General features: G+C 43.0%; 1 protein-coding gene and 1 long non-coding RNA gene across 7 annotated transcripts in view; one reads left to right on the top strand and one right to left on the bottom strand.

Annotated features, from left to right (window-relative positions):
* SLC38A3 (solute carrier family 38 member 3) overlaps nucleotides 1–10,562 on the top strand; it is a 36,423-nt gene extending 25,861 nt beyond the window's left edge. For both annotated transcript variants that reach the window (XM_075183870.1, XM_075183871.1), the window contains exons 5-16: nucleotides 1,368–1,441; nucleotides 1,550–1,642; nucleotides 1,733–1,814; nucleotides 4,040–4,122; nucleotides 4,340–4,398; nucleotides 4,692–4,868; nucleotides 5,531–5,610; nucleotides 6,302–6,402; nucleotides 6,651–6,775; nucleotides 7,001–7,145; nucleotides 7,480–7,583; nucleotides 7,843–10,562. In XM_075183870.1, the coding sequence (XP_075039971.1) occupies nucleotides 1,368–1,441; nucleotides 1,550–1,642; nucleotides 1,733–1,814; nucleotides 4,040–4,122; nucleotides 4,340–4,398; nucleotides 4,692–4,868; nucleotides 5,531–5,610; nucleotides 6,302–6,402; nucleotides 6,651–6,775; nucleotides 7,001–7,145; nucleotides 7,480–7,583; nucleotides 7,843–7,947 (1,228 nt within the window). In that variant the 3' untranslated portion in view covers nucleotides 7,948–10,562. The remainder of the gene's footprint in view (nucleotides 1–1,367; nucleotides 1,442–1,549; nucleotides 1,643–1,732; nucleotides 1,815–4,039; nucleotides 4,123–4,339; nucleotides 4,399–4,691; nucleotides 4,869–5,530; nucleotides 5,611–6,301; nucleotides 6,403–6,650; nucleotides 6,776–7,000; nucleotides 7,146–7,479; nucleotides 7,584–7,842) is intronic.
* LOC142099918 (uncharacterized) overlaps nucleotides 1–24,877 on the bottom strand; it is a 258,835-nt gene that overhangs the window by 214,887 nt on the left and 19,071 nt on the right. The window lies entirely within an intron of this gene.

Genomic DNA, 24,877 nt, shown 5'->3' with positions numbered 1-24,877 from the left:
CACCTGGCTTCTAGGCTGGTTGGCATTATGCTCAAATGTTGTTTCATCCCCCGGCTTCCCTCAGAAAAGCAGCTGCACATTCCCATTGCTCAGGGACAATAACACAGTACAGCTCAGGAGTGACTGCAGGAACACAGCATTGCTCAGAGCTACATATTCTGTGTGGGACGGCTCTGTCTGGCCCGTGGGGCCCCTGTAAGGCATCTCTCTGATTTTTTCTAGGAGCATTTGCAGAGCAAGGGAATAGTTGGGTGTAACATGGCATTCCTAGAGGAGTAGTATGGATTAGGCACACTGATGCACCCTGTTATGAAGAGCAATGCAGAAACAAAATTTTATTTTCTGGAGCAAGTTTATGGAAATTAGATAAATTGGTGGAGAAGGCACATTGTCAGAGGTGTTTGTTGCAGTGCATGGCCATTCCCACTATGCAAAATTAAAAATGAGAAGCATGCCCCCCTCCTGCAAGACTTAAGCAGCTCTAGTGCTAAGTAGCTGCTTGCCACTACTAGCCCTGGGCTGAAAGAGCTGGGTCTGCCCCCCCCCCCCCCTGCCAGCTAATCACAAGCACCCAGTGTAGGGAAAGCGCTTGTGATTGGTTGGTGGTGATGCGGAGCCTTTACTCCTAGCTAGCATTTCACAGTGTGCGTTTTTTCCACCCAAACTATTATGACAGATTATGAAAGATGAAAATATTTTTAAAAAATAATAAACTGGGATTTTTAGTCAATTAAATGTATTTGAAAATGTTGCATGTGTATTGTTTATTTTAACCGCTGTTTTTGCTATAATGGACAAGGATTTTAGCAATTTTACATTTGTGAAGCACAGAACATACTCTATCACTGTAAAGAACCGGTGCTAGTTATGAACCAAACTAAAGCCTGCAAATGTATATACAAAAAATGCCCTTCAGGGGATATTTTGAAGCAAATCAAAGAAGGAACAGAACATTTCTGGGAGAGGTGGGGGGGTTGCACCTGAGGGGAGCTGGTGTTACCCAGAATTGTCATCTTGATTACTTTTCCCCCCTCAGTGATCCCAGTCTTATTAATTACCTGGATGCCCACAGGGAGGGAGCACACAGGTGTTTGTGGTGATGTCTACTTCTGGAGCTAATTGAGGATTTGGGAGCTTATGCAACCCATTTTTTTATTAATTTATTTTTTGGGGGTATTTTGTTTATTTTATTTGTGTTTTGTTTTATTACTGGTGATGAGTGCACTTGCAAATACACTTCTCTGCCAAACGGGTCCTATTAACCTGATGGACCTTTTGTGTAGATTGGATGTAACAGTGATACATTCTTGACTCAGTAGTACGACTTGTTTTAAACTGTTTTTGTTTCTCTATTTCATTTTCTACAGGTTCCTCCTCACTGCAGTGGCTCTGCTGTCCACTTACTCTATCCATCTATTGCTCAAGTCTTCAGGCATAGTAGGTTAGTGACTCCTTACTGCACCATGCAGCATAAGCACAGTGCAGGTGCTGCCTTTCTGTCATAAATCAGATCCCATGTACTATCATTCAGTCCCTGTGTCTGTTGCAGGAGTACGGGCCTATGAACATCTGGGCTACAAAGCCTTTGGGACTCCGGGAAAATTGGCTGCTGCGATGGCTATAACTCTGCAGAATATTGGAGGTGGGCAGTTAGGAAGAAACATATTTTTCTGGTACTCTAAAAAAGCATTGTATTTGAAATGTTGCATTTGGTTTTATTTTCCCCCAACAGCGATGTCTAGTTATCTATACATTGTGAAATCAGAGTTGCCGCTTGTCATTCAGACATTTCTCAACCTCTCAGAGAAAACCACGTAAGTGACATTATATTTACTTGTTTGTTATGACGTAATGCAATGCAATACTAAGAGTAATCTATGATCCATACACACACATTCAGCACCTTATGTTTCTCTTAGTCATACCAGAACTAAATCTAACAAATGAAAGTATGTTTTTCAGCTGTTGTTGAAATACAAGTCCCAAAATGCTCTATCAGAAGTTGGTTGGAAAAGCATGCTGGGATTTGTAGTTCTACAACAGCATGAAAGCCACTGGTTGTCCAAGCCTGCTGTAAAGGGCGTATTAAATACACATATATTTCCCTCTGCAGACACACTATACAGGAGCTGAGATTAACTATTCAAGTTTAATCCTTTAATTATTTCACCCAGTCATTAGCTTGGTCCAGGAAATGCTTAACCCTTCACCCCAGAATGGATGCAACTGACTTATTCCCGGTCCCCATGATTTCTCCTGACACCTTCAATAAGACCAGAGAGCTGCAGAGGGCTGGCCACTTCTAAACACACAGCCTGTCTCTCGCCTTCCTCCCTCCACAAATATAAACAGCGTTCAGCACGTCCGCCTATACTCAAAGACTCTTTTATTAGAAGTGATGGTGATGTGACCTACTCCTCTCACCCCACTCTTCCTTACCTCCAGCCTTCTCCTCATCTTCTGTCTTCGTTGTTTCTTTCCTGCAATCTCCTCCTCTCTTCTTCCATCTCTAACTTTCTATGCAGGACCCCTTCATTCTGTCTTCTTTTTGGGGTGGACAGAATGCTACATCGTGTCAGCTCAGGGGACACACTAGGGCTCACGCAGTGTTGCGCATACACCCATTTGTTTAGTGTAGAATATGCAAATATATATTGCGAATGCCCATAAAAGAGCATAATCCTACTTCCGTATGCAGATCTAACACCTACTTATGCTTAGAGAGGAGGGGCGGTCAAAGGCAGTCTGGGTACAGTAAGGGTGTGTTTCTGGTACAGTAGCTGGTGATAATGACTGTTGATTTCACTAGCTAGCTCCGTCTTTTGATTGGCAGAATGTGGATTCACCCCTGCAGTAGATAGTGCTTTCTTCATTGATCATAGCTATATTATATGATTTTACAATAATTATTATCCTACTTTCATTCAAAAACTTTTTTTGTGCGTATGACCTGGTTGGGTGTAGCGTATCTGACATACGTACACCTGACACAAAGTTGGTGCATATGTTACTGGTGCAGTGCTGGAATCCTCTGAGATGCCACCGTCTCGGCATAGTAAATCTGCTATTTTTATGTGTATTTGTTTTGAGCATTGTTTATAACACGTATACGTACAATTCAGCATCAGACCCACTGAGTACAATGAATCTGTATCTTTAGTTATTACTATAGGAGCTCATGTGCTTGGTGGTGATTGCTGTCTGTGAAAACACCAGGGCTCAAATTCGTAGACAAAACAAGTTTATAATCCCCTTTAATTCAAAATAAACATTGTGGATTTGAATCTCTTCTTTATGTAATGTGCAGACGTTACTAGGAATGGCATTACTGTGGCGCTGCTCTTTAGGTTTCCCTTTGTCTTTCTTGCATATCTGTTCTCTTTTCATTAAGTTTTAAGGACTTTCTCTTAATTTCTTCTGTTTTGCACCTCCCAAATGTTTCTTCCTTTCTGCATGTCATATCATTGTGGAGTATTACTGGTTGTCAGCTCTGCATTCTACATTTGTATTGTTTGTGGCACCTGGATACAGCGTCTCCTTATTGAGATATAACTGGTCCTTCCAGCCCTGTATTAACTCACAGCACCTAAAAATAACGCAGCATGAGGACAGAGAAGTGGAAAAACACAGCAAAGCTGGCAGGCACCCATTGGGGGTTGTGGTGTGTACAGAAATACACCCCCTGATGTTCCCTCATGCCCTGTTACAGACTGCCCCCTACCCTTTCCCCATGTGTCCGTGAGCCCACATACATCTAATTACACACAGTCCTGTCACGCTGTATACCCGCAGACCTGTCACGCTGTATACCCGCAGACCTGTCACGCTCTATACCCGCAGACCTGTCACGCTCTATACCCGCAGACCTGTCACGCTCTATACCCGCAGACCTGTCACGCTCTATACCCGCAGACCTGTCGCGCTCTATACCCGCAGACCTGTCAGGCCCTATACCCTCAGTTCTGTCACACAGTCTTGTCACACTGCACAATATAATTTCCTTACATCTCATGTTAATTGATCTGTAAATGTATTCCAGGGACTGGTACTTGAACGGGAACTATCTGGTTATTATGGTGTCCATCGCCATCATCCTGCCGCTGGCGTTAATGAAACAGTTGGGTGAGTTTGACACAGATGTCTTTTCAAGTTAAAAAGCTGTAAACTAGTAATGTCCTGCAAGCATCGTACACAAAGGTCTGACATCCATCTACAGTTATTGATAACTCATAGTTGTGAAGTGACAGGTAAAAGTGATAAACATGGGTTTTAATGACAGCTTAATAATTATTTGCTGCATACAGTCCTGGACTTTTTTCATCATCTTGTCTTCTCACAGGGTACTTGGGATACGCCAGTGGGTTCTCCCTCAGCTGTATGGTGTTCTTCCTGTGCTCTGTGAGTATATTGTACTATCAACTAGGAGATACTATGATACTAGCATTAGGCAACCTATGGCTCATCACCTGATGTGGAATTTCCAGTTTCAGAATGTTGCAGCACCAGCACTGCCAGGACATACTAGGAGAGCCACAAGTTGCCTATCTGTGCTATACTATATACTATACATTTGTGTCTGACTACCCCAGTCTCATTCCAGACGATTCTCACTTTCTAACCATTTCATGGTCTTCTCCTGAATTTCCGCTCCTTGTCCTGGTGCCAACATGTCCTCTCTTTATCTCTTCTAGGTGATATATAAAAAGTTTCAGATTCCATGTCCTCTACCATGGGATAGTATTAACCACACAATGCCTGGAAATATGAGCCTGTTGTCCGGGGATTATGCCTATCAGAATGGGCACTCCGACATAACAGAGCCGGAGACAGGAGAATGCACTCCCAAAATGTTTACGCTAAACTCACAGGTACTGGTCTCGAGCAAATACACTCCGTGTCCTGTGCTCTACAAACACAGCAGGGCTCCACCTAGTAAAATGGCAATCCTTAGCTTGTTGTTACCACAGAACGCTGGTAGAGAAGTTGTGGATACTCGGGATATTTCCCTTCCGGTTGGATAGGGTCTGATGTAGCTGGTGTTGATCTGGTTGCGTGGTGCATGTCTGGTAGGATGTCCCGAGCATGGTAGTGAGGAATAATCTCCAGGTCCCGGTTGCAGTGGATAGATGGATGGAGACAAAATATGTGAATTGTTGGACAAAACAATAAGAGAAGTTGTGGCAGAATAATCTTTAAAGAGAAGTCCATACATTATTGTATCCATATCCCCAAACAGATAATAAGATGATTTACCTATTTCTGTCAGTACATTATCTCATGACTTCTATATATTAAAGTTGTTTCTCTTCTGCCGATATGTATCAGTTTAGTGCAGATAAGACTTTCCCCTTTGTTCCCTGTGCATTGTAGCAGAACTAGGCAGGCAGCTGTTACTTAGTTGTAACAATGTTGCTGCATTTTACAAAACTGATATAAAATGACATCTCCTCTAATTATATCACGTTGATCCTATTATCTAGATGTACATTTCTATGTCTGCCAGCTGCTTATCTCTATGCTCTTTCTGCAGACAGCGTATACAATTCCTATCATGGCCTTTGCATTTGTGTGTCACCCAGAAGTCTTGCCAATATACACAGAGCTGAAAGAGTGAGTATACTGGAGATAAAGCTGCGGTGTTCTCAGTGTGTATGCTGGTTATATTTACATATTGTCGCTGCTGTGGTTGTATGAGATACTTATTGGGGATCATTTTCAAACTTTAATTTACCCCCAAGCTCATTTGATTTTTTTGTAAATGCACTTATTTATCTGCCGTAAACAACAAACAAAATCTTGTTTGTCATGTGTTTAAAATGCGTCCCTGGATTGCCCATAGCACACACTTTTTTAAGAACACCTCAGAACTGCTTTCCTCCCAGCAGAACAGGCAAAAGTTTGTACACTCTGACACCGCACTTTGACGTACTAGTTCCATGCACTAAGCATAATATCTGGTATAATTATATGAAAATAGGCGCATAAGGGACTGCAGTTTTGCTCTTCAATAAATGACTCTTATTTTGAGTACACTGCACTTTAATTGTGTGCAGCTTTAAAGTGCATGAATATATGCAATTGTAGTAATATGAACAATGTCTGAGGCTTCTTAATAGCATGTGAATGATATGTGTAGCTATGAACAGTTTCTCTGTGGAGTGTGGATTGTGTGCAGTCTCATTCTAGGTACTGTACAGATTGCATTCCCTCCAGTTTCTTTTTGGAGTAGTACTGTTTTGTGTACTTGTAATGCCTGTGTATTCACTTGTGTGTACTGACTATATTGATCCTATCTTGCCAGTGCCTCCAAGAAGAAGATGCAGCAAGTGTCTAACATCTCCATTGCTGTCATGTATTGTATGTATTTCCTGGCCGCTCTCTTTGGATATCTCACCTTCTATGGTACGTTCTGGAAGACCTGTATGAGCTTAGTGGTTGACATAGCCCATGTCTGTTTGATACAATAGCCGTTCAATTATGTTGATTTTGGTGGTGTGGTTTAATCTATTCTAACTCTTTGTTTGTTGCAATTTTCTTTCATTAGCTCTTGTCACCTCCCCAACTGTTCCTTCTTCTCCATCTTCTGCAAATCATTTCACGTATCTGTCCCCGTCCGTCCGGCACTCACATTCTCTTCGGTCTTATTTCAGGCCACGTGGAGTCCGAGCTCCTGCATACTTACAGCTACGTGGATCCTTTTGATATCCTGATTCTGTGCGTGCGCGTGGCTGTGCTCACGGCTGTCACACTAACTGTGCCCATCGTATTGTTCCCGGTAAGAGCGCAAAATTCCAGACATTCCAGTGGAGGATGCAAAACTAGCAGAGTTCATATGTTCTAGTTACACAGGGAGCTTCTGAAAGCACTGTGCTTGTAGAAGTCTATGTACGTGTTTCAGATGTGGAGGAGTGGGGAGCGTGATCTTAGAGTACTAATGATCCATTGTGATTTCTTCTGATGACATGTTCCAGCACATTTCCTAATTACTCTTCTCCATTAGGTGCGCCGTGCAATCCAGCATATGCTCTTCCAGGACAAGGAATTCAGTTGGATCAGACACACGATCATTGCCGTGGTGCTGCTTACATTAATTAATCTACTGGTTATTTTTGCCCCAAGCATTCTGGGAATATTTGGCATCATCGGTGAGTATATTAATGTCTGTTATACTGGCCTGTAATAAGATCTTCTCCACATCCAGTCTCTCTGCCTCCTCTTATCTGTCCTCTGTGCAAATGAAGCAATATTCACATCACATTTTTTTAAGTTCAATTGTGCAGCTATTTTCTATCACATTTTGCTGATTCTTTGAATATCTCCTCCTATTTGTTTTTGCTTTCAACTGGATAATTAGCTAAGTTGCCTGTGCTATCCAGGCAAAACTTGGCTAAAGTAATTAGAGAAACCAATGGCCTTTGCATTGTGGCTCCATATTTAGTTCATAGTTCATAAATGACCTGTCTTTTTCTTCCTCTCTAGGTGCCACATCTGCTCCATGTCTGATCTTCATCTTCCCAGCAGTCTTCTATATTCGTATCATGCCCAAAGACAAGGAGCCTATGAGATCCCCACCAAAGATTATGGTGAGAAAGCAGAGATTAAAACTTGTTCATGATCTGACCGTTGACAGTCATTTCTCTCATAGATAACTATACAGAAATGTTGTACGAGACTCTGCTCATTTCTCTGCAATGTCTCTTTGTTACATGCCACCCTTTAAAGGGACAGCTACACTGCACTCACCTTCATAAGCAGAGCTGGTGTAATACATTTTGAATGAGGTGTTATTCCTGTGTTATGGTCTATAGATATTTCTATCTAATCCATGTTGTCTGTTTACAGGCTGCCTGCTTTGCTGCACTTGGTGTTCTCTTCATGATCATGAGTCTCAGTTTTATCATCATTGACTGGTCAAGCGGAAGCAGTAGAAGCAGTGGGTCCCACTAATTTCCCCCACCCCCCAGACGACGACCACTGTCCTCCATCCCCTCATCACCCCAGGACTTAACAATACAAAGTGACGACGCTAATGGCACATCAGTCACAGTCGGGACAAGAAGTGTCATGTTTTTCTATTTATGTGTCCTGGGAAGGGGCTGAAGATGGGGGAGAACCACCTTATAGACCTCTCTTTCAGGGAGAGGTAGGGGTGTTAGCATTACAGAAGTTACATATACAGCTACTAGTTATAGAGGTACATCTCCCATCATGTCTCCCGGCACTGGGAGGGGCATACTCCATGGATGATAGGTTCCTCTGTCTGTAAGCCAACATTTCATGGGTCTGGACCATTGACAGATATAGGGTGGCAGATTTGTCATCATGTGGAATGGTCACAATCTGTCTATTAATCCATTGTTCTTATATGAAACTTCCACATAAGTATTATACTTATACATTGTTCTGCTGGTTATTAACAAGCAGCTGAGTTTCAGATGGGGGCTCCTTAAAATGGAGTGTATACTGGAAAAGGGTCTTCACCTCTGGGGGAGGGTGACCCTCATAGCATGTTTTTGGTGACAGAAGGAAGTGAAATGAGGAGGGATATATACACAGAACTCTGGAATAGGAAGAAAGAGATTAGTATCAGAGACCAGACATTACAGGTGATTACACCACAGGAAAATGATCAGTATTTGATTGGGGTAGTTAGAAGTAAATGAAGACCAGCATTGTAACCATACAAATCCCCCCAAAATTATGTTTTGCAAATCCTGTTAAGTATGCAGCCAAATTGGTTCCCACAAACATAGATCTTGGTGCCCCTCTGCTATTGGAGCACAGTGCACAGGCCAAACACCCCTGAGAGTGGCCATATCGTGTTGATTAAACTGAAGAATAAGGAGGAAATCCCCTTGGAAAAGGACTGCAGAGCTGGGAATACTGGAGACAAAGAGCTGACAAAGCTGCTGCCTGGTATTTTATGTCAAACAAAGGCCTGCACTTATTAAATCAAGTCACATCTACAATTGGTGACAGCCTCCTAGGGGGCTTTGTCACATGGCCTCTGTATCTCATGCCTTCCGGAAACAATCGGAAACTATTTTGTATTCTGTATTATTTCTGTCCCTCCGTGTGCCTGGAAGCAAAACAGGGGCAATATGACAGAGAGAGACAAGTACCAGCGTGTGAGATAGAGACAAAATCTAGTAACCCCCTCCGTGCTGGATCAGCAAGGATTTATGTAAATCTCTAGTCAATGGTAATTATATACACACAGTATAATTACACCGCACATATACACACACTGTGAGGACAGAAATTCTTGCAGCCACTCAGAACAACTTCCTAACTCGCTGAATGCAGATCATGTGACACTGATAACCTTCATCGTTCCTTTTAATCTGTTAACAAATATGTTCTTGTTTCCTTGTTACTATGTCAGTGTTATTCAGAAGAGCCACATTCCTTCTCCAGTACCAGGAAAGAAACCAGCATAGTTGGGATTTATAGAGCAATGCATTTTGGGCGGGGCTTTGTTACCTAGGTAACATGGACACATAATCGTAAGTTAATTAAAGTTTTGTTGCTTGGTAATCATCATTGGGGATCGGAGGGAATGGAAATCCATTTGTAGTTGGTCAATTAGATGAGGAAGGAAATTCTGGGGGACATTATATATAAAAATGGATACACAGGAAAAATGACCCCCGACTGCCACCTTGTGCTTGTCCTAAGACTAGGCAAGTAACTTAATAGCGCCAGTTATTCTGTCTCAGGCACCCCATGATATGGCATGAAAGTTTCCTGGACTCCCAACTTCATAGATATGGCGCCCTACAGGTGGCACTAATGACAAATTTTTTAATTTGCAAAACCGTCTTTATAAATGTCCAGCAGTGTAATGTCCCGGAGTATAATCTCCCACATGGACTTGTCCAGTGTGAAATAAGCTACATAAGGTGAATAAGACTCATTATTACCACAGAAGAAAGTGGAGGCCATGATTCGGGATTGCCTATTGTCTGGTACTGGCTCAGCCTCTAGTACTGCGGCCATTTTATATTTTGTGAGTAATAGATTTTATTGTAATTTTTTCCCTTTCAGTATTTATTTACAATGTTTCACCTTTTCACCCTTGTAATGTGAACTTATCATAATGGTTCTTTTTAGAAGTCTGAAGCATTCATACAACGTATCATTATTTGCCTATTTCCTATGGGTTTTATCCACCATTTTACATCTTGTTTCCCATGTCCATGTTTTGCATCATGTCATAACTTTTATAGTACAAAAGGGTTGTCGTTCCTCTGGTTCTGTGTAAATGTGTGGTTAGACTCCGCATTATCTATTCCAGCCTGTTCCTGACTTCATCACCTGGACGATCTGTAAAACTGTAATTTATCATTGTCTTCTTATATGTACTTTTTTAACTACTTTGTAATATAAATATAGTAGAATATTAGATTCCCTGCCTACCTTGAAGTAAAGAAGGAGACATGGGGGGTCGATATGAGGCTAACGTGTAGTATAAAAATTTTAAATTATAATAAAATTAGTTATTTTTTGGAGGAGGGATACTGTTTATACCAGAGAATTTAATAAATATAAAATAAAAGTGATATGATGGGTTTTGTGACTTTTTAGTGATTCATATTTGTATTATTGGTAATTGGAGAATCATAAGGTTGCAGCCGTCCAGCAAAAATGGTAGATGCTTTGCTGATATAAAGGAGAAACAAGGATGTGCCTCATATCTCAATGATGTCACTACCTTCTAGTGAAATGATAGGAAGAATGGCTGCTTTCACTGTGTGTCCGGGACAGGTACACTTAAAGCTAAATATACCCACCATGCTCACTGTCGTGGAGGGAGGAGATTCTGTATCAGAGCAGACACACAATGACAGACTGGATTGGTTGATTCATACACTGGGGTGGGGCTAGTGATGTCACTGTAGCTCATATGACCGCATTCTCAGCTTTTTGATCTGTGTGAGATCCTATCATTTACCTTCTTGGTTCATGTCTGAACATTTTAAGGTCCTTTCAATGTAATACTCAGGAGAGGGTGAGTGTTGGGAAACTCCAGTTAGAGGTTGACCTGGCAGTAAGAGTTGCAACAAGTACAAATATATGTACTAGATGTAGTAATATCTGGAGAACAAATTCTTTCCTACAACACACAGAAAGCATGACCTGCCCCCTGATGTAGAGCCATGTTCTTATGTATGTCATTTCTGCACCTGTGCTGTGTATAAGTCATTCACGAGTGTCCCCATCATAGATCTTCAGATTTCAATGTTTTTTGGCACAGAGACTTGTAACAGATTTATTTCCCATACCCCTACACTGTGGCCTCTGTCCTTTAGACAAGAGACTATATTCCATTGACCTGTCGCTTCTATGGTGTTTCCTAATAACAAGATAAGGGGCACAAAACATTAATCATTAATTACAGAGGGGCACATAGACTTACAACTAAGTAAAGAATGGATCCTTGCCCACTGAGCTGACATTCTAATTCCAAAGTACATATTATACAGTTCCAAACCTAATGGCAGTAGCTGAAATGTTATTCAGGTTACAATCAAAGATCCTAACAATTGTGCTACCGAGTGTCACGTGGCAAATTCACTCCCTATCCACAGAAAATGCTAAGAGCCACAGTATAGGCATTGTGAGTTGATGCAAGATATTTTGCTTTACACAATATGTTTATCAGGCAATGTCTGGTTTCTCTTATGAAACAGTTGTCGTACATCATCAAATTTGAGTTACAATGTCTGCTTTATAGTAGTAAAAATCTTACTTTTGTAATGTGGCAACTAACTGCATTACTTTGCATTGTTTGGAGATCTAGTTTGTCACACAAAATATCTTTGTGGAATCAGTATTTCTAGTGTTTCTCTTTATTTTTATTGTGTAAATTGTCACAATCCATTTTGTCTACAGATGATAAAATGAATAAGGTAAAAAAAGAGGTCAGAGTGCAGATATAGGACACTGCCAGCTCTACACCTACCTATGTGAATCATGTGTGTTGCTGAGACACCCTAGTATAGGTGTACTCAGCACATTACTGATTATTACTGAGTGCAGATATAGGACACTGCCAGCTGTGCCAGCCCTACACCTACCTATGTGATCATGTGTTGCTGAGACTCCCTAGTATAGGTGTACTCTGCACATTACTGACTATTACTGAGTGCAGATATAGGACACTGCCAGCTGTGCCAGCCCTACACCTACCTATGTGAATCATGTGTGTTGCTGAGACACCCTAGTATAGGTGTACTCAGCACATTACTGATTATTACTGAGTGCAGATATAGGACACTGCCAGCTGTGCCAGCCCTACACTTACCTATGTGATCATGTGTGTTGCTGAGACACCCTAGTATAGGTGTACTCTGCACATTACTGACTATTACTGAGTGCAGATATAGGACACTGCCAGCTGTGCCAGCCCTACACCTACCTATGTGAATCGTGTGTGTGTTGCTGAGACACCCTAGTATAGGTGTACTCTGCACATTACTGACTATTACTGAGTGCAGTCAGCACCAGAACTACGTTTGGGGACAGTAATAAAACTAGTGCTCAGGAAAACTGTGGTGTTGTCTATGGCACCAATAATACCCTGACATTTTTGCAGTGTAGATTAAAAAAAAGAAAGCAATTAAAGGACAAATAAACACTCTATTTGAGTGTAATGATTAGATGACAAAAGGATATTAGATATACAGGACAAAAAGATCAAATGAAAAAGCACAGCATGTCAGTAATGCTTGATGTGACATAACTGGCTATACTGCTATTTCCCATGGATATGTAAATATCCTGCATTTTATCTAGGAGACACTCAAGCTTAAGTATGACTCAGGCTTACTCACTACGATTAACCAATTTAGTTGGTAATGTTCAACTTGGCTCAACATTGTAGCATGTGTTTTCTCCAATAGAATAGTCAAGATCTGATTGGATTGGGTGGATTATTGATTTGCTGATGCCCAGCATTGAACATAGACACATTGTACACTTGTGCTACCTTAATTATGTGCAGGACTCAAGAGAAACCAATATAGTGTTTGTACCACTTGATGTCATCATCACTGGTACTGGCAGACTAGGGCTGTGGCCCATGTCTTGCGGATGTAGACTAGAATCTCACAAAGCACACTTAGTAGTCACAGTTAGATGGTCCGCCCAGTATGTCGAGATGTACGCTTATACTCTGCTCTCAGAAGATGCCTCTGCAATCTAGCAGTCCATTTAGGGCTGTGGAAAGGTGGTAAAATCTCCAGACACAAAGTGTATATGTCCAACCGCTGATCACTTTAGTACCACCCTTTCATTAAAAGAAACTTTATTTTTTCTACTAAAATACTGCTGTGTTTAGTCTTGTTTCTGGTTACATCATTCCTGAGAGTGAAGGGACGCTTGGACAGTCTAATACATGTGGCACGTTTGTATGCTTTGCATTGGGTAAAATGCACTTATAAACAAAGAATGAGATCTGATCTCTGCTAGCTCTGAGCTGGTGCAAAATTCAAGTTATTTTATGGAGCTACAATGGCCATGCACCCCTCCCCACATAGAAACACCCCATACAAATGTGCCACACCTTTATCTCATTCCACAAAATGAAACCCTTCCTGCTCTGCTCCGCAGAAATAGGTGCACCAAAGACATCTTAATGTGCTCCAGCTTTTTCTTCAAGACAATAAGACCATGTGCCAGAGTTCAATAGAGAATAGTTTGACCACTGACAGAGCTGTCATTTCTATTAACATTTGGGGTTACAAAAGGCTGTGTTAGTCCTAAATGCCCTCCAAATACCCTAACCCTATCCCTAACAAAGGGACCTTTATTTGCAATAAGGGAAGTGCAGCAACCAGGCCAGAAGGCGAAACAAATGCTAATGACCCTGTCAAAACCAGGGCGTCCAGACCATGCGCAGAACAAATGTAAAGCAATTGTATAAAACAGCGGTTCCCAAAGTGTGCGGCGCTGTCACCGGTGTACCGTGGCCAGGAAGAAAAGAAAAACAACTTGCCAATCCGGCGCCACCTGGGACCCAGCATCCTCCTCCCTCCTCGCTTCTCACTGAATGTCGGGCGTGATGTCATCACGTCCGACATATTCAGTGAGAAGCGGCGGGATGGAGGAGGATGCTGAGTCCTGGGCTCCACTGGATTGGTAAGAAGACAGAAGAGAAGACAGAAGAAAGAAGGCCAAGTATGGTAAGTAAAGAAAGGGGAGAGGAAATAGTGATAGGAAACAGAAATGGAGAGGCAAAATAATGAAAGAGGGGGCAGAGTGAGGATGAAGAGGGGCAGAGTGAGGATGAAGAGGGGCACAGAGTGTGTGGATGTAGGAGAGCACAGAGTGTGTGGATGAAGGAGGGCACAGAGTGTGCGGATGAAGAGGGGCAGAGTGAGGATGAAGGAGGACACAGTGTGTGGATGAAGGAGAGAGAGCACAAAGTGTGTGGATGAAGGAGAGAGAGCACAAAGTGTGTGGATGAAGGGGGGCACAGAGTGTGTGGATGAAGGGCGGCACAGAGTGTGCAGATGAAGAGGGGCAGAGTGAGGATGAAGGAGGACACAGTGTGTGGATGAAGGAGAGAGAGCACAGAGTGTGTGGATGAAGGGGGGCACAGAGTGTGTGGTCGAAGGAGGGCACAGAGTGTGTGGATGAAGGGCGGCACAGAGTGTGTGGATGAAGAGGGGCAGAGTGAGGATGAAGGGCGGCACAGAGTGTGTGGATGAAGAGGGGCAGAGTGAGGATGAAGGAGGACACAGTGTGTGGATAAAGGAAAGAGAGCACAGAGTGTGTGGATGAAGGAGGGCACAGAGTGTGTGGATGAAGGGCGGCACAGAGTTTGTGGATCAAGGGGCACAGTGTGATGATTTTTGTACATGTTGTTTTATTTTGTTTTAGTATTAGCTGTAAATTATTCTTTAACAGAAATATAATTGCAAAAACTATATACAAATATTATTTTCCCTTGGATTAATGTGTATTATTCTTGCAAACAACTTACTAAGTATTTCTGTCCTGACCTAAATACTTATTACATTATTTTGACCCAACTACTTACAAAACAGTACTGCTCAGTAATTATTTTGGAGGGGTGCCTTGACAAAATTATGGAGACTCTAAGGGTGCCGAAAAAGTTTGGGAACCACTGGTATAAGGAACAGGCACTTTGAGTTTCAGGTATATGGATATCTGCATTTTAAGGATTGCTTTACAAAGAAAATTACGAATTTCCAAGGCAATATATATGTGTCTTCTTTCTGAGTCAAACAAGGGAACTCTCAAGACTGTTGTGGGCCTGATTCATTAAGGATCTTAACTTTAGAAACTTCTTATTTCAGTCTCCTGGACAAAACCATGTTACAATGCAAGGGGTGCAAATTAGTATTCTATTTTGCAAATAAGTTAAATACTGACTGTTTTTTCATGAAACAGGCCCTGTGATACTATCAATCTATCATTCTTCCATTTTCCACAACATTTCAATTTGGACACTTGGTGGCAGTGTTCAACAAAATTTCATGATACAGATTAACCAACACAGGAAGTTTAAACTACTACACTGAAAATAATACAACATGGGGTTCTATGTCCATAACTATACAGTAATAAACCAATGATATTTTCAGAAATGTATAATCTCATCCATTAGTTACAGTTTGAAGGTGTGAACTACATATTTAATGAAAAGCTAATATTTTAACCTGTGATGTCCCATAAGACCAAGTTCTTACACACATTCCTTACAAGTAACCATGTAATGAATCCATCTCACATGGTCACCTTGCGAGATCATTGCACATCGAGCACCGGCGCAGGCACCTGTCTAACTATTTGGAAATGAACGGTTTTCCTGCTCAAGCACTGATTATGTTTTACTAATGTTATTAATGGCCCATGAGGCCATTAATCTGACATTGGTGCCTGCTCGGACAATCTACTCACACTAGGGAAAACCAGGTAAATATAGTCTCACAGGAATTAGACAGTGGCAAGTTCACATACATGGTAATAATTGTATGCAGCATGTATTACTCATATGTGTTATTGATGTGTGACCAGATTTACAAGGCTGATCGGCTAGCTCTTGACAATGGCAAGTGCAGCATTTGGGAGGGAGGCTGGGGGTCCAAATATTATCACAGCAGCAAACACTGAAATTCCATGGGGAAATTCCATCCCTTAGTCTTATCGTATTAAATGCTACATCTCATGTCTAATTCACATAATGCATATATGTAACAAAGGTATGGTTTCTGCACAGTATAATATACAAGTATCCTCTGCCTATCTCTCGGCCACACACATGCAGTGTGTGGCTGTACACATAATGGGCATGACTGTCATGCCCAGTAGACAGCTTCTAGGATGCGGATGAGTGGATGGTGCTGGCCATTTACAAACCAGTCAGGAGTTCATCACACACTGTTTAGTGAATGGCTGGTGCCATCTACCAATCAGAGAGCTGTGAGCTGTCTACTGGGTATAATGGTGTCCCAGCACAGCCAAGAGACCGCAAGGGTCCTCAGGTGGGGCAAGTAATTCATCTGGGTTACCACCAGAAATCAAGGATCTGAATTTTGGCAGTAGCAGAGTATGTATAGTAAGGCCATCAGTCTGCATATGTATGATAAAGCCACCATGTCACACATCGGGTCGTAGCCCCATTTACCTGTGTCAGCCAGATAATGGGAATGGTCTTGACCTCTGCTCGAGTGACAGTTTACCCTCAGAGAGGTGTGGAGTCTAACGGAGGAGAGGTATTCCCCAGGGATTCCCGCAAGGGAATATGGTCTTAGCTGCTCTCAACCGCAGGTCGCGGTCCTCTAGGGGGCGTAGAGCAGATAACGCGCAGAACCACCAAGCAACTATAAGGCAGAAGGGAAGTAGTAGTCAAGAGATAAACTGCAGAGAGCTGGAGCATTGAGATCCACACAGGTGTTTAACTCTGGAACTGGACCGATGATGAGCGATGCTCTGCAGTGAAGCTACAGGTCTTGACTGTGAAATAAGCTGAACCAATAAGGCGGTGAGGCGATGAGCTGCACAGGTAATGCTGGCAAGCGATGAGCTGCACAGGTAATGTTGAGAAGAGATGAGCTGCACAGGTAATGCTGAGAAGAGATGAGCTGCACAGGTAATGCTGAGAAGCAGTTAGCTGCACAGGTAACGCTGAGAAGCGATGAGCTGCACAGGTAATGCTGAGAAGAGATGAGCTGCACAGGTAACGCTGAGAAGCGATGAGCTGCACAGGTAATGCTGAGAAGAGATGAGCTGCACAGGTAATGCTGAGAAGCAGTTAGCTGCACAGGTAATGCTGAGAAGAGATGAGCTGCACAGGTAATGCTGAGAAGCGGTGAGCTGCACAGGTAATGCTGAGAAGCGATGAGCTGCACAGGTAATGCTGAGAAGAGATGAGCTGCACAGGTAATGCTGAGAAGCAGTTAGCTGCACAGGTAATGCTGAGAAGAGATGAGCTGCACAGGTAATGCTGAGAAGCGGTGAGCTGCACAGGTAATGCTGAGAAGCGATGAGCTGCACAGGTAACGCTGGGAAGCGATGAGCTGCACAGGTAACGCTGAGAAGCGATGAGCTGCACAGGTAACGCTGAGAAGCGATGAGCTGCACAGGTAACGCTGAGAAGCGATGAGCTGCACAGGTAACGCTGAGAAGAGATGAGCTGCACAGGTAATGCTGAGAAGAGATGAGCTGCACAGGTAATGCTGAGAAGCGGTGAGCTGCACAGGTAATGCTGAGAAGCGGTGAGCTGCACAGGTAACGCTGAGAAGCGATGAGCTGCACAGGTAACGCTGAGAAGCGATGAGCTGCACAGGTAATGCTGAGAAGCGGTGAGCTGCACAGGTAATGCTGAGAAGCGATGAGCTGCACAGGTAATGCTGAGAAGAGATGAGCTGCACAGGTAATGCTGAGAAGAGATGAGCTGCACAGGTAATGCTGAGAAGCGGTGAGCTGCACAGGTAATGCTGAGAAGCGATGAGCTGCACAGGTAACGCTGGGAAGCGATGAGCTGCACAGGTAACGCTGAGAAGCGATGAGCTGCACAGGTAACGCTGAGAAGCGATGAGCTGCACAGGTAACGCTGAGAAGCGATGAGCTGCACAGGTAATGCTGAGAAGAGATGAGCTGCACAGGTAATGCTGAGAAGCGATGAGCTGCACAGGTTATGCTGAGAAGCGATGAGCTGCACAGGTAACGCTGAGAAGCGATGAGCTGCACAGGTAATGCTGAGAAGCGATGAGCTGCACAGGTAATGCTGAGAAGCGATGAGCTGCACAGGTAACGCTGAGAAGTGATGAGCTGCACAGGTAACGCTGAGAAGCGATGAGCTGCACAGGTAATGCTGAGAAGCGGAGAGCTGCACAGGTAATGCTGAGAAGCGGAGAACTGCACAGATATCTGCTAAGAAGCAGTTAGCTGCACAGGTAATGCTGAGAAGAGATGAGCTGCACAGGTAATGCTGAGAAGCAGTTAGCTGCACAGGTAATGGTGAGAAGCGGAGAGCTGCACAGATATTTGCTGAGAAGCAGTTAGCTGCACAGGTAATGCTGAGAAGCGATGAGCTGCAAAGGTAATGCTGAGAAGCGATGAGCTACACAGGTATTACTGGGAAGCGAAGAGCTGCACCGGTAACGCTGAGAAGCGATGAGCTGCACAGATATTTGCTGAGAAGCAGTTAGCTGCACAGGTAATGCTGGCAAGCGAAGAGCTGCACTGGTAACGCTGAGAAGCGAAGAGCTGCACAGGTGTTTTCTGAGAAGCGGAGAGCTGCAGCGGTATTTGTGGGAAGCATTGAGCTGCATCGGTAATGCAGAAGAGCTGGGAGTTGCACAGATGTTTGCTGACTAGTGGTGAGCTGCATAATCAATGGTATCAGGAACAACGGCAGTAGATGCACAGGAGTCAGAGGAGATGCTTCCTATCAGGTAGGGAGACCTGATGACTATAACGACCTGCCTCCTGGACTTTATTATTTGTGGTTCTTTTATGTATTGTAGCAGTACCTCTATTCACCAGAGGTGCTGCTATTGTGCCTTACTTGTTTGTATCAGGGGTTAACCTGCCCTGTAATTATTCCTTGCACCTGGGTGTGTCCCTTCTTAAACCTGTCATTCCCAGCATACACTGCTGGTTATTGTTGTCACATCCTGATGTTATACTCTGTGGTCACTTCCTCCTGTTGTGCTCCTGGATTTATACTGCTGGAGATCTATCTCAACATACATTTTGCTGACCTGTTTCTTATGTGAACTTATGGGACTTACCTGTGCATTTCCCTGTACATGCTGCCTGGAATCTTTCCTCACCTCCCATTTACCTGCAACTGCTGTACATCTGGTAATTTCTGCAAGCTCATTATTTCATCATCTGTTCAGACTCTCCAGCAATAAACATTGTTTATTTTTTCACCTTATCCATGGTTTCTTAGCTGTATTTCTACATTGATTCGTGACAATGACCTGACACCCATTAAACGGAGAAGGGCCGTTATAAAGGGAAATGGCTGCAGATGATCCCATCACCGCTGAGCAGAGGTTTGAAGGTTCCCGGGGTAGCGCATGCGCAGGCCACTAGGCAAGATGGCGTCCGATGAGAGAGAAACGCCAAGCTGAACAGCAGATAGCGAATACCAATGAACACAATGAACCACACGGAATTAAACTAGTGCGATGCGTGATAACCTGGTCCAGCGGTGTCACTCCACAGTTATCTGTGCACCTCCTGGCCGCCTATAACACTCTTGAGTCCTGTGTCACCATTTACATCAACCATAAAAACTTACTCTACCTCAAATATGCACAAAGCATGAATCCTTTTCAGGCCAGGTGGTCGCTGTTCTTCTCACCTTTTGACATTCAGATGACGTTCCGACTGAATTACAAAACTGATGCCTTATCTCGGTCCATGTTGGAGGATGAAAGTTCCACGGCAATGGAGCTACATCCCATCATCAATCCCTTAAGTATTTATTGCTGTCACTAAGCCATTTATCACTCCTACTTAGGGTGAAGACATTTGTCCCAGAGGACTTGAATGAAAAATTGTTCCTGTGTGGTCACTGTTCCAAATTTTCTGGTCACGCAGGTGTCCATAAGATTCAGACATTCATTCTTCAAAGTTATTGGTGACCCACACTCGTCCAGAATGTGCAACAATTTGTGGCAGCCTGTACCCGATGTGCTCAGCACAAGAGTTTTAGGCAAACTCCTACAGGTCAATTCCTGCCTATGTCTCTCCGTACGACTCCTTGGACCCACATTTCCATGGATTTCGTGACCGACCAACCACCCTGCAATAAGTTCACCACCATCTGGGTTGTAGTGGATTGATTCTCAAAGATGGCACCATTCCTCTTCGTGGCCTTTCGTCAGCTCCAACATTGGCTCAACTTTTCATCAAATAATGATTCAGTCTTCATGGCTGCCCAGTGGAAATTGTATCTAATCGTGGTATCCAATTTGTGGCTAAATTCTGACATTCCTTGTTTTAAAGTTGGCAGATCAAACTCAAAGTAAATCAGGACTTGGGGACTTTTCTTCATCTATATATCTCGTCATCAGATGACTGGGCAGACCTACTCCCCTTGGCCCAAATTGGCACACAACAATCACTAGTATGAGTTCTCTGCTTCACCCCCTTTCCACACTGTGTATGGTTTACATCCCAGAGTACCAGCATTTACCCCTATAAAAGGCAGGTGCAGTCCTTGTGTACAAATCATCCTTCAGAAACTTCGCGGAGTATTGGTGTCAAGTACGAGCCTCGCTGGTTAAAGCAGCTCAATGCTATAAGCTGATCGGAAGAGGCAAGCCATCCTTAGCCTACAGCCAGGAGACAGAGTTTGGCTGCTGTCCCATAACCTAAGTTTCAGAGTACCGTCTATGAAGTTTACTCCCTTCTGTCTTCATAGGGCATTGCATTCAACATCCTCCAAGTCATCAACCGATATCCTACAAGTTACAGTTGCCACTCAACTCATTCCATGTTTCCCTCCTGAAATCCTTGGTTTTGAACCGTTTTTTCATTCCAAATCAGGGTTCTCCAATATCTAGACTAAACACGGAGACGAATATGAGGTCAAGAACATCCTGGACTCTCATTTCAGACACATTCATCTCTAATATTAGGTCGATTGGAAGAGCTACGGTCCAGAGGAGAGGGCATGGATCAAAACGTCTGATGTACACGCTCCTGGATTGGACAAGAAGTTCCATCCAAAATTTCCAGATAAACCTTACCCTAAGTGTCCGTGGCTACTTGTAAGAGGGGGGTACTGTCACACACCTGGGGTTGTAGCCCCATCTACCTGGTCTGGTGGTGTAATCTCACGGCCATCAGTGCCCCTCCTGAGTTCTGTGTCACTATTTGTAAACAAACACGTCCTGCTGATCGGCTTCATGGGCACGGCCATCTTGAATTACATCACAGGATCCATTCTGACTAACCAGACTCCAGCACTCTGGGTCACATGATTCGGCCAGCATATCAGTGCACAGGGCAACCTACTTAAACCAGGAACTGCTGGTTACACATTACCAGAACAACACTCATCCTTAGGTGAAGGTCTCCTGGCTCAGATACTCTCTGCAGTATCTTCTACCAGCATTACCAAGTGCTCTGTTCCTGTCTGCAGTATCTTCTATCAGCATTACCAAGTGCTCTGTTCCTGTCTACAGTATCTTCTACCAGCATTACCAATGTTCTGTTTCTATCTGCAATATAGTTTGTCAGCATTATCAAGTGCTATGTTACTGTCTGCAGTATCACCTGTCAGTAGTACCAAGTGCCTCTCCTGCATCCATCCCACTATCATCACAGTCTACTGTTGGTTGCTTCACCGGGTGTCAGTTCTGAGTCTCCTGTGATTCGTTCCAGCTCTGAGTTCCTTGTAGCGGGTTCCAGGTCTGTGCGCCTGTGTTTGTGGGTCTCAGCCCTGAGATTCCCTTAGTTTGCTTCTGCAGATTTCAGTCCTGAGTTTTCTTGTTCAGACTCCAGTTCTGATTTTTTTTTTTTTTTTAATATTTGTTTATTGAGGCATAAAATGCAATATTTAACAACAACAAATACAGTCATCTTCAGAAATATAGGCATACCCATGTGCAATACAGTTCAATGAATTAATGGTATCAAATCTCTCGCCATCTGGTTCAGACAGCTGTCATGTCTACGTGGTTATATGACAAACACTATAAGAAAATTAATGTAATTAGAAGAAAAGAAAGAAAAAGAAGTACCAATTGAAAAGTCCAGTTCTGAGTTTATGTCTCGGGCTACCAGTACACATTAAAGCCATGCTACTCTGTTGGGTATGGACCAGATGTGCAGGAGCTACCTCAAGCCCTCCAGCTTCAACTTCTCCTCTACTAAGCCAGCTAAGTTTAAGCATCCTGATCTGGATCTCCAAAACCCAGGATCTATGAAACACCATAGGTATGGGCTCGATAAAGTAAAGCCACCAGACATTTGGGGTCTGTATATTAAAGCCACCATAGATGTGGGGTCTACATTAAAAGGCCACAATAGACCTATAGTCTATGTAGTAAAGCCACCAGAGATATGAGGTTTTTATTGGAAAGCCCCCAGAGATATGAGGTCTTTACAGCAATGCCACCAGAGATCTGTGGTCTGTATAGTAAGGCCACCAGAGATCTGGTGTCTGTATAGTAAGGCCACCAGAGATCTGGTGTCTGTATAGTTAGGCCATCAAAGGTCTGTGATCTGTATAGTAAAGCCACCAGAGATCTGGGGTCTGCCTATTAAGGCCACCAGACATCTGGAATCTGTATAGTAAGGCCACTAGAGATCAGGGGTCTGTATAATAAAACCTGAGATCTGGAGGTCTGTATACTAAGGCCACCAGAGATCTTGGGTCTGTATAGTAAGGCCATCAAAGGTATGTGGTCTGTATAGTAAGGCTCACCAAAGGCTTGAGTCTGTATAATAAGCCCACCAGAGGCCTAGTCTCTGTATAGGAAACTCACCAAAGACCTGGGGTCTGTATAGTAAGACCACAGATTTTAGTGGTCTGCACTGTAATACCACCAGCATTTGTGGATCTGCTCTGTAAAAAAATATAATATGTATAGAGACCACTAGAATATTCTCTGAATGTACAATTTATTAAATTGCTCTGTATATTTGTTATAAATATGCTCTTTGCATTGTATAGAGATCACTAAAATGTTTCTGTAATGTATATTGTTTATTAATGTATTATTTATTATTAAGATGCTTTCTGTATTGTGCAATGTTCCTAGAATATTTTCTGTATATTATAGAGGTCACAATAAAGTTATCTGTATATACCTCTATAGGTCACTGTGATGCTCTCTGCAATTAAAGCAGTCCGTAGAATGATATCTGTTTTATAGAGATCCCTTAAATTATCTCTGCATTGCATCAAGGTTCACATAATGTTATCTGCATTGTATAGAGGTAACTAGAAAGCTATCTGTATTTATACAGGTTACTAGTAAGTTCTCTGTATTGTATAGAGATCACTAGAGCGCTCACTGTATTACATAGAGATCACTAGAATGCTCTCTACATTGTATAGAGCTCACTAGAATGCTCTCTGCATTATATAGAAGTACCTAGAATGTTCACTGTATTGTATAGAGGTCACCAGAATGCTGTGTGAATTGTATACAGGTCACAAGATTGCATTCTGCATTGTCTTTAGACACACCACCCTGACAGGATTTCATCACGCCAATTTTTTAGTTGTGACGTGCTGGTAGGAGAGCTTGAGACACTTGTTTGTGTTTGCCCCGCAGACCAATAGGTCCCAGTCCTCCCCTGATAGTATTATATAGTTTGAAAGGAAGGTCTCTCTGCATTGCCACCTAGTGGTTACATGTGCTTCTGCAACAATTTTATTTTGTATGTTACGGGCCTGATTCATTATCATTAGGGCACCTATATGCTGATTTTGAGCGTATAGTATGCAGAATTACTCTGAGCATGCCCAGAACAGACAGATAGGGCCGAGAAACAGAGAGACACGGACATGTACGTAAGCAATGTGTGCGTAATAGTGATCGCAAGGAAAACTTACTACAGCTTCTGACTTCAGGGAGTGAAGTGAGCAGGGAAGGGGTGTTTTGCCATACCCAATGAACAAAAGGGACGTGCCAAACTCGAGCGCCTGCAGCCATGGCCGTATGAAGCTGTACGGCCGTGATTGTTACTTAATTTTCTGCCCTATCTCTTGCACCAGCTCTGGGGTTAGTCTAAGTCCCGATCTTATACATCCTGTAACATGATTTTGCAATCACGAGCAACTGTTAAATGCATTTGTATGTTCAGTAGACATTAACAATGTTCCGATGTTCTAAATGTATTTCATGGAGAACAAAATACACTTTTTTTTGTTCACTGTTTTATCATTAATGCCTTTATTATTAGAAGGGGACATTAATTCTATAACGATTTTATATTCCTGAGCGTTCTTTTCTGAATTTATAATTAACATAGGTATTGGACGTATCCTGCAGTGTCTTGTGTAGTAGAGCACAGCAGACCTACACCCAATACAACTGCGCACATATCTTATGGATACGTGCATAGAATATTGAGCGCGAGTTGCGCTCAGGATGCGTGTCCTAATTAATCAGGCCCTACATCTTTTGGACAATATTTTTGGCTTGGAGCAATTCCAGGCACCTGTTACTCCCCCGACATGTTCCTGGGTGGGATGGAACGTCGTTCTTTGTAATAAAACTTGTGATACTTATACTTTATACATAGGTAAGGTTACATATCTCCCTGTTCCTTTTTTCATGTCTGGTGTATTGATCTGTATGATGAACCTCATCTAGTGGCTGACAGATGTGTCTGCTTGGCCCTCTGATACCTGTAATGGATCCATTCC

The sequence above is a fragment of the Mixophyes fleayi genome, chromosome 8 (assembly GCF_038048845.1).
Source record: "Mixophyes fleayi isolate aMixFle1 chromosome 8, aMixFle1.hap1, whole genome shotgun sequence".
Lineage (NCBI taxonomy): Eukaryota > Metazoa > Chordata > Amphibia > Anura > Limnodynastidae > Mixophyes > Mixophyes fleayi.
Note: the sequence above shows the minus strand (reverse complement) of the source record. Positions and strands in the feature narration are given on the sequence as shown.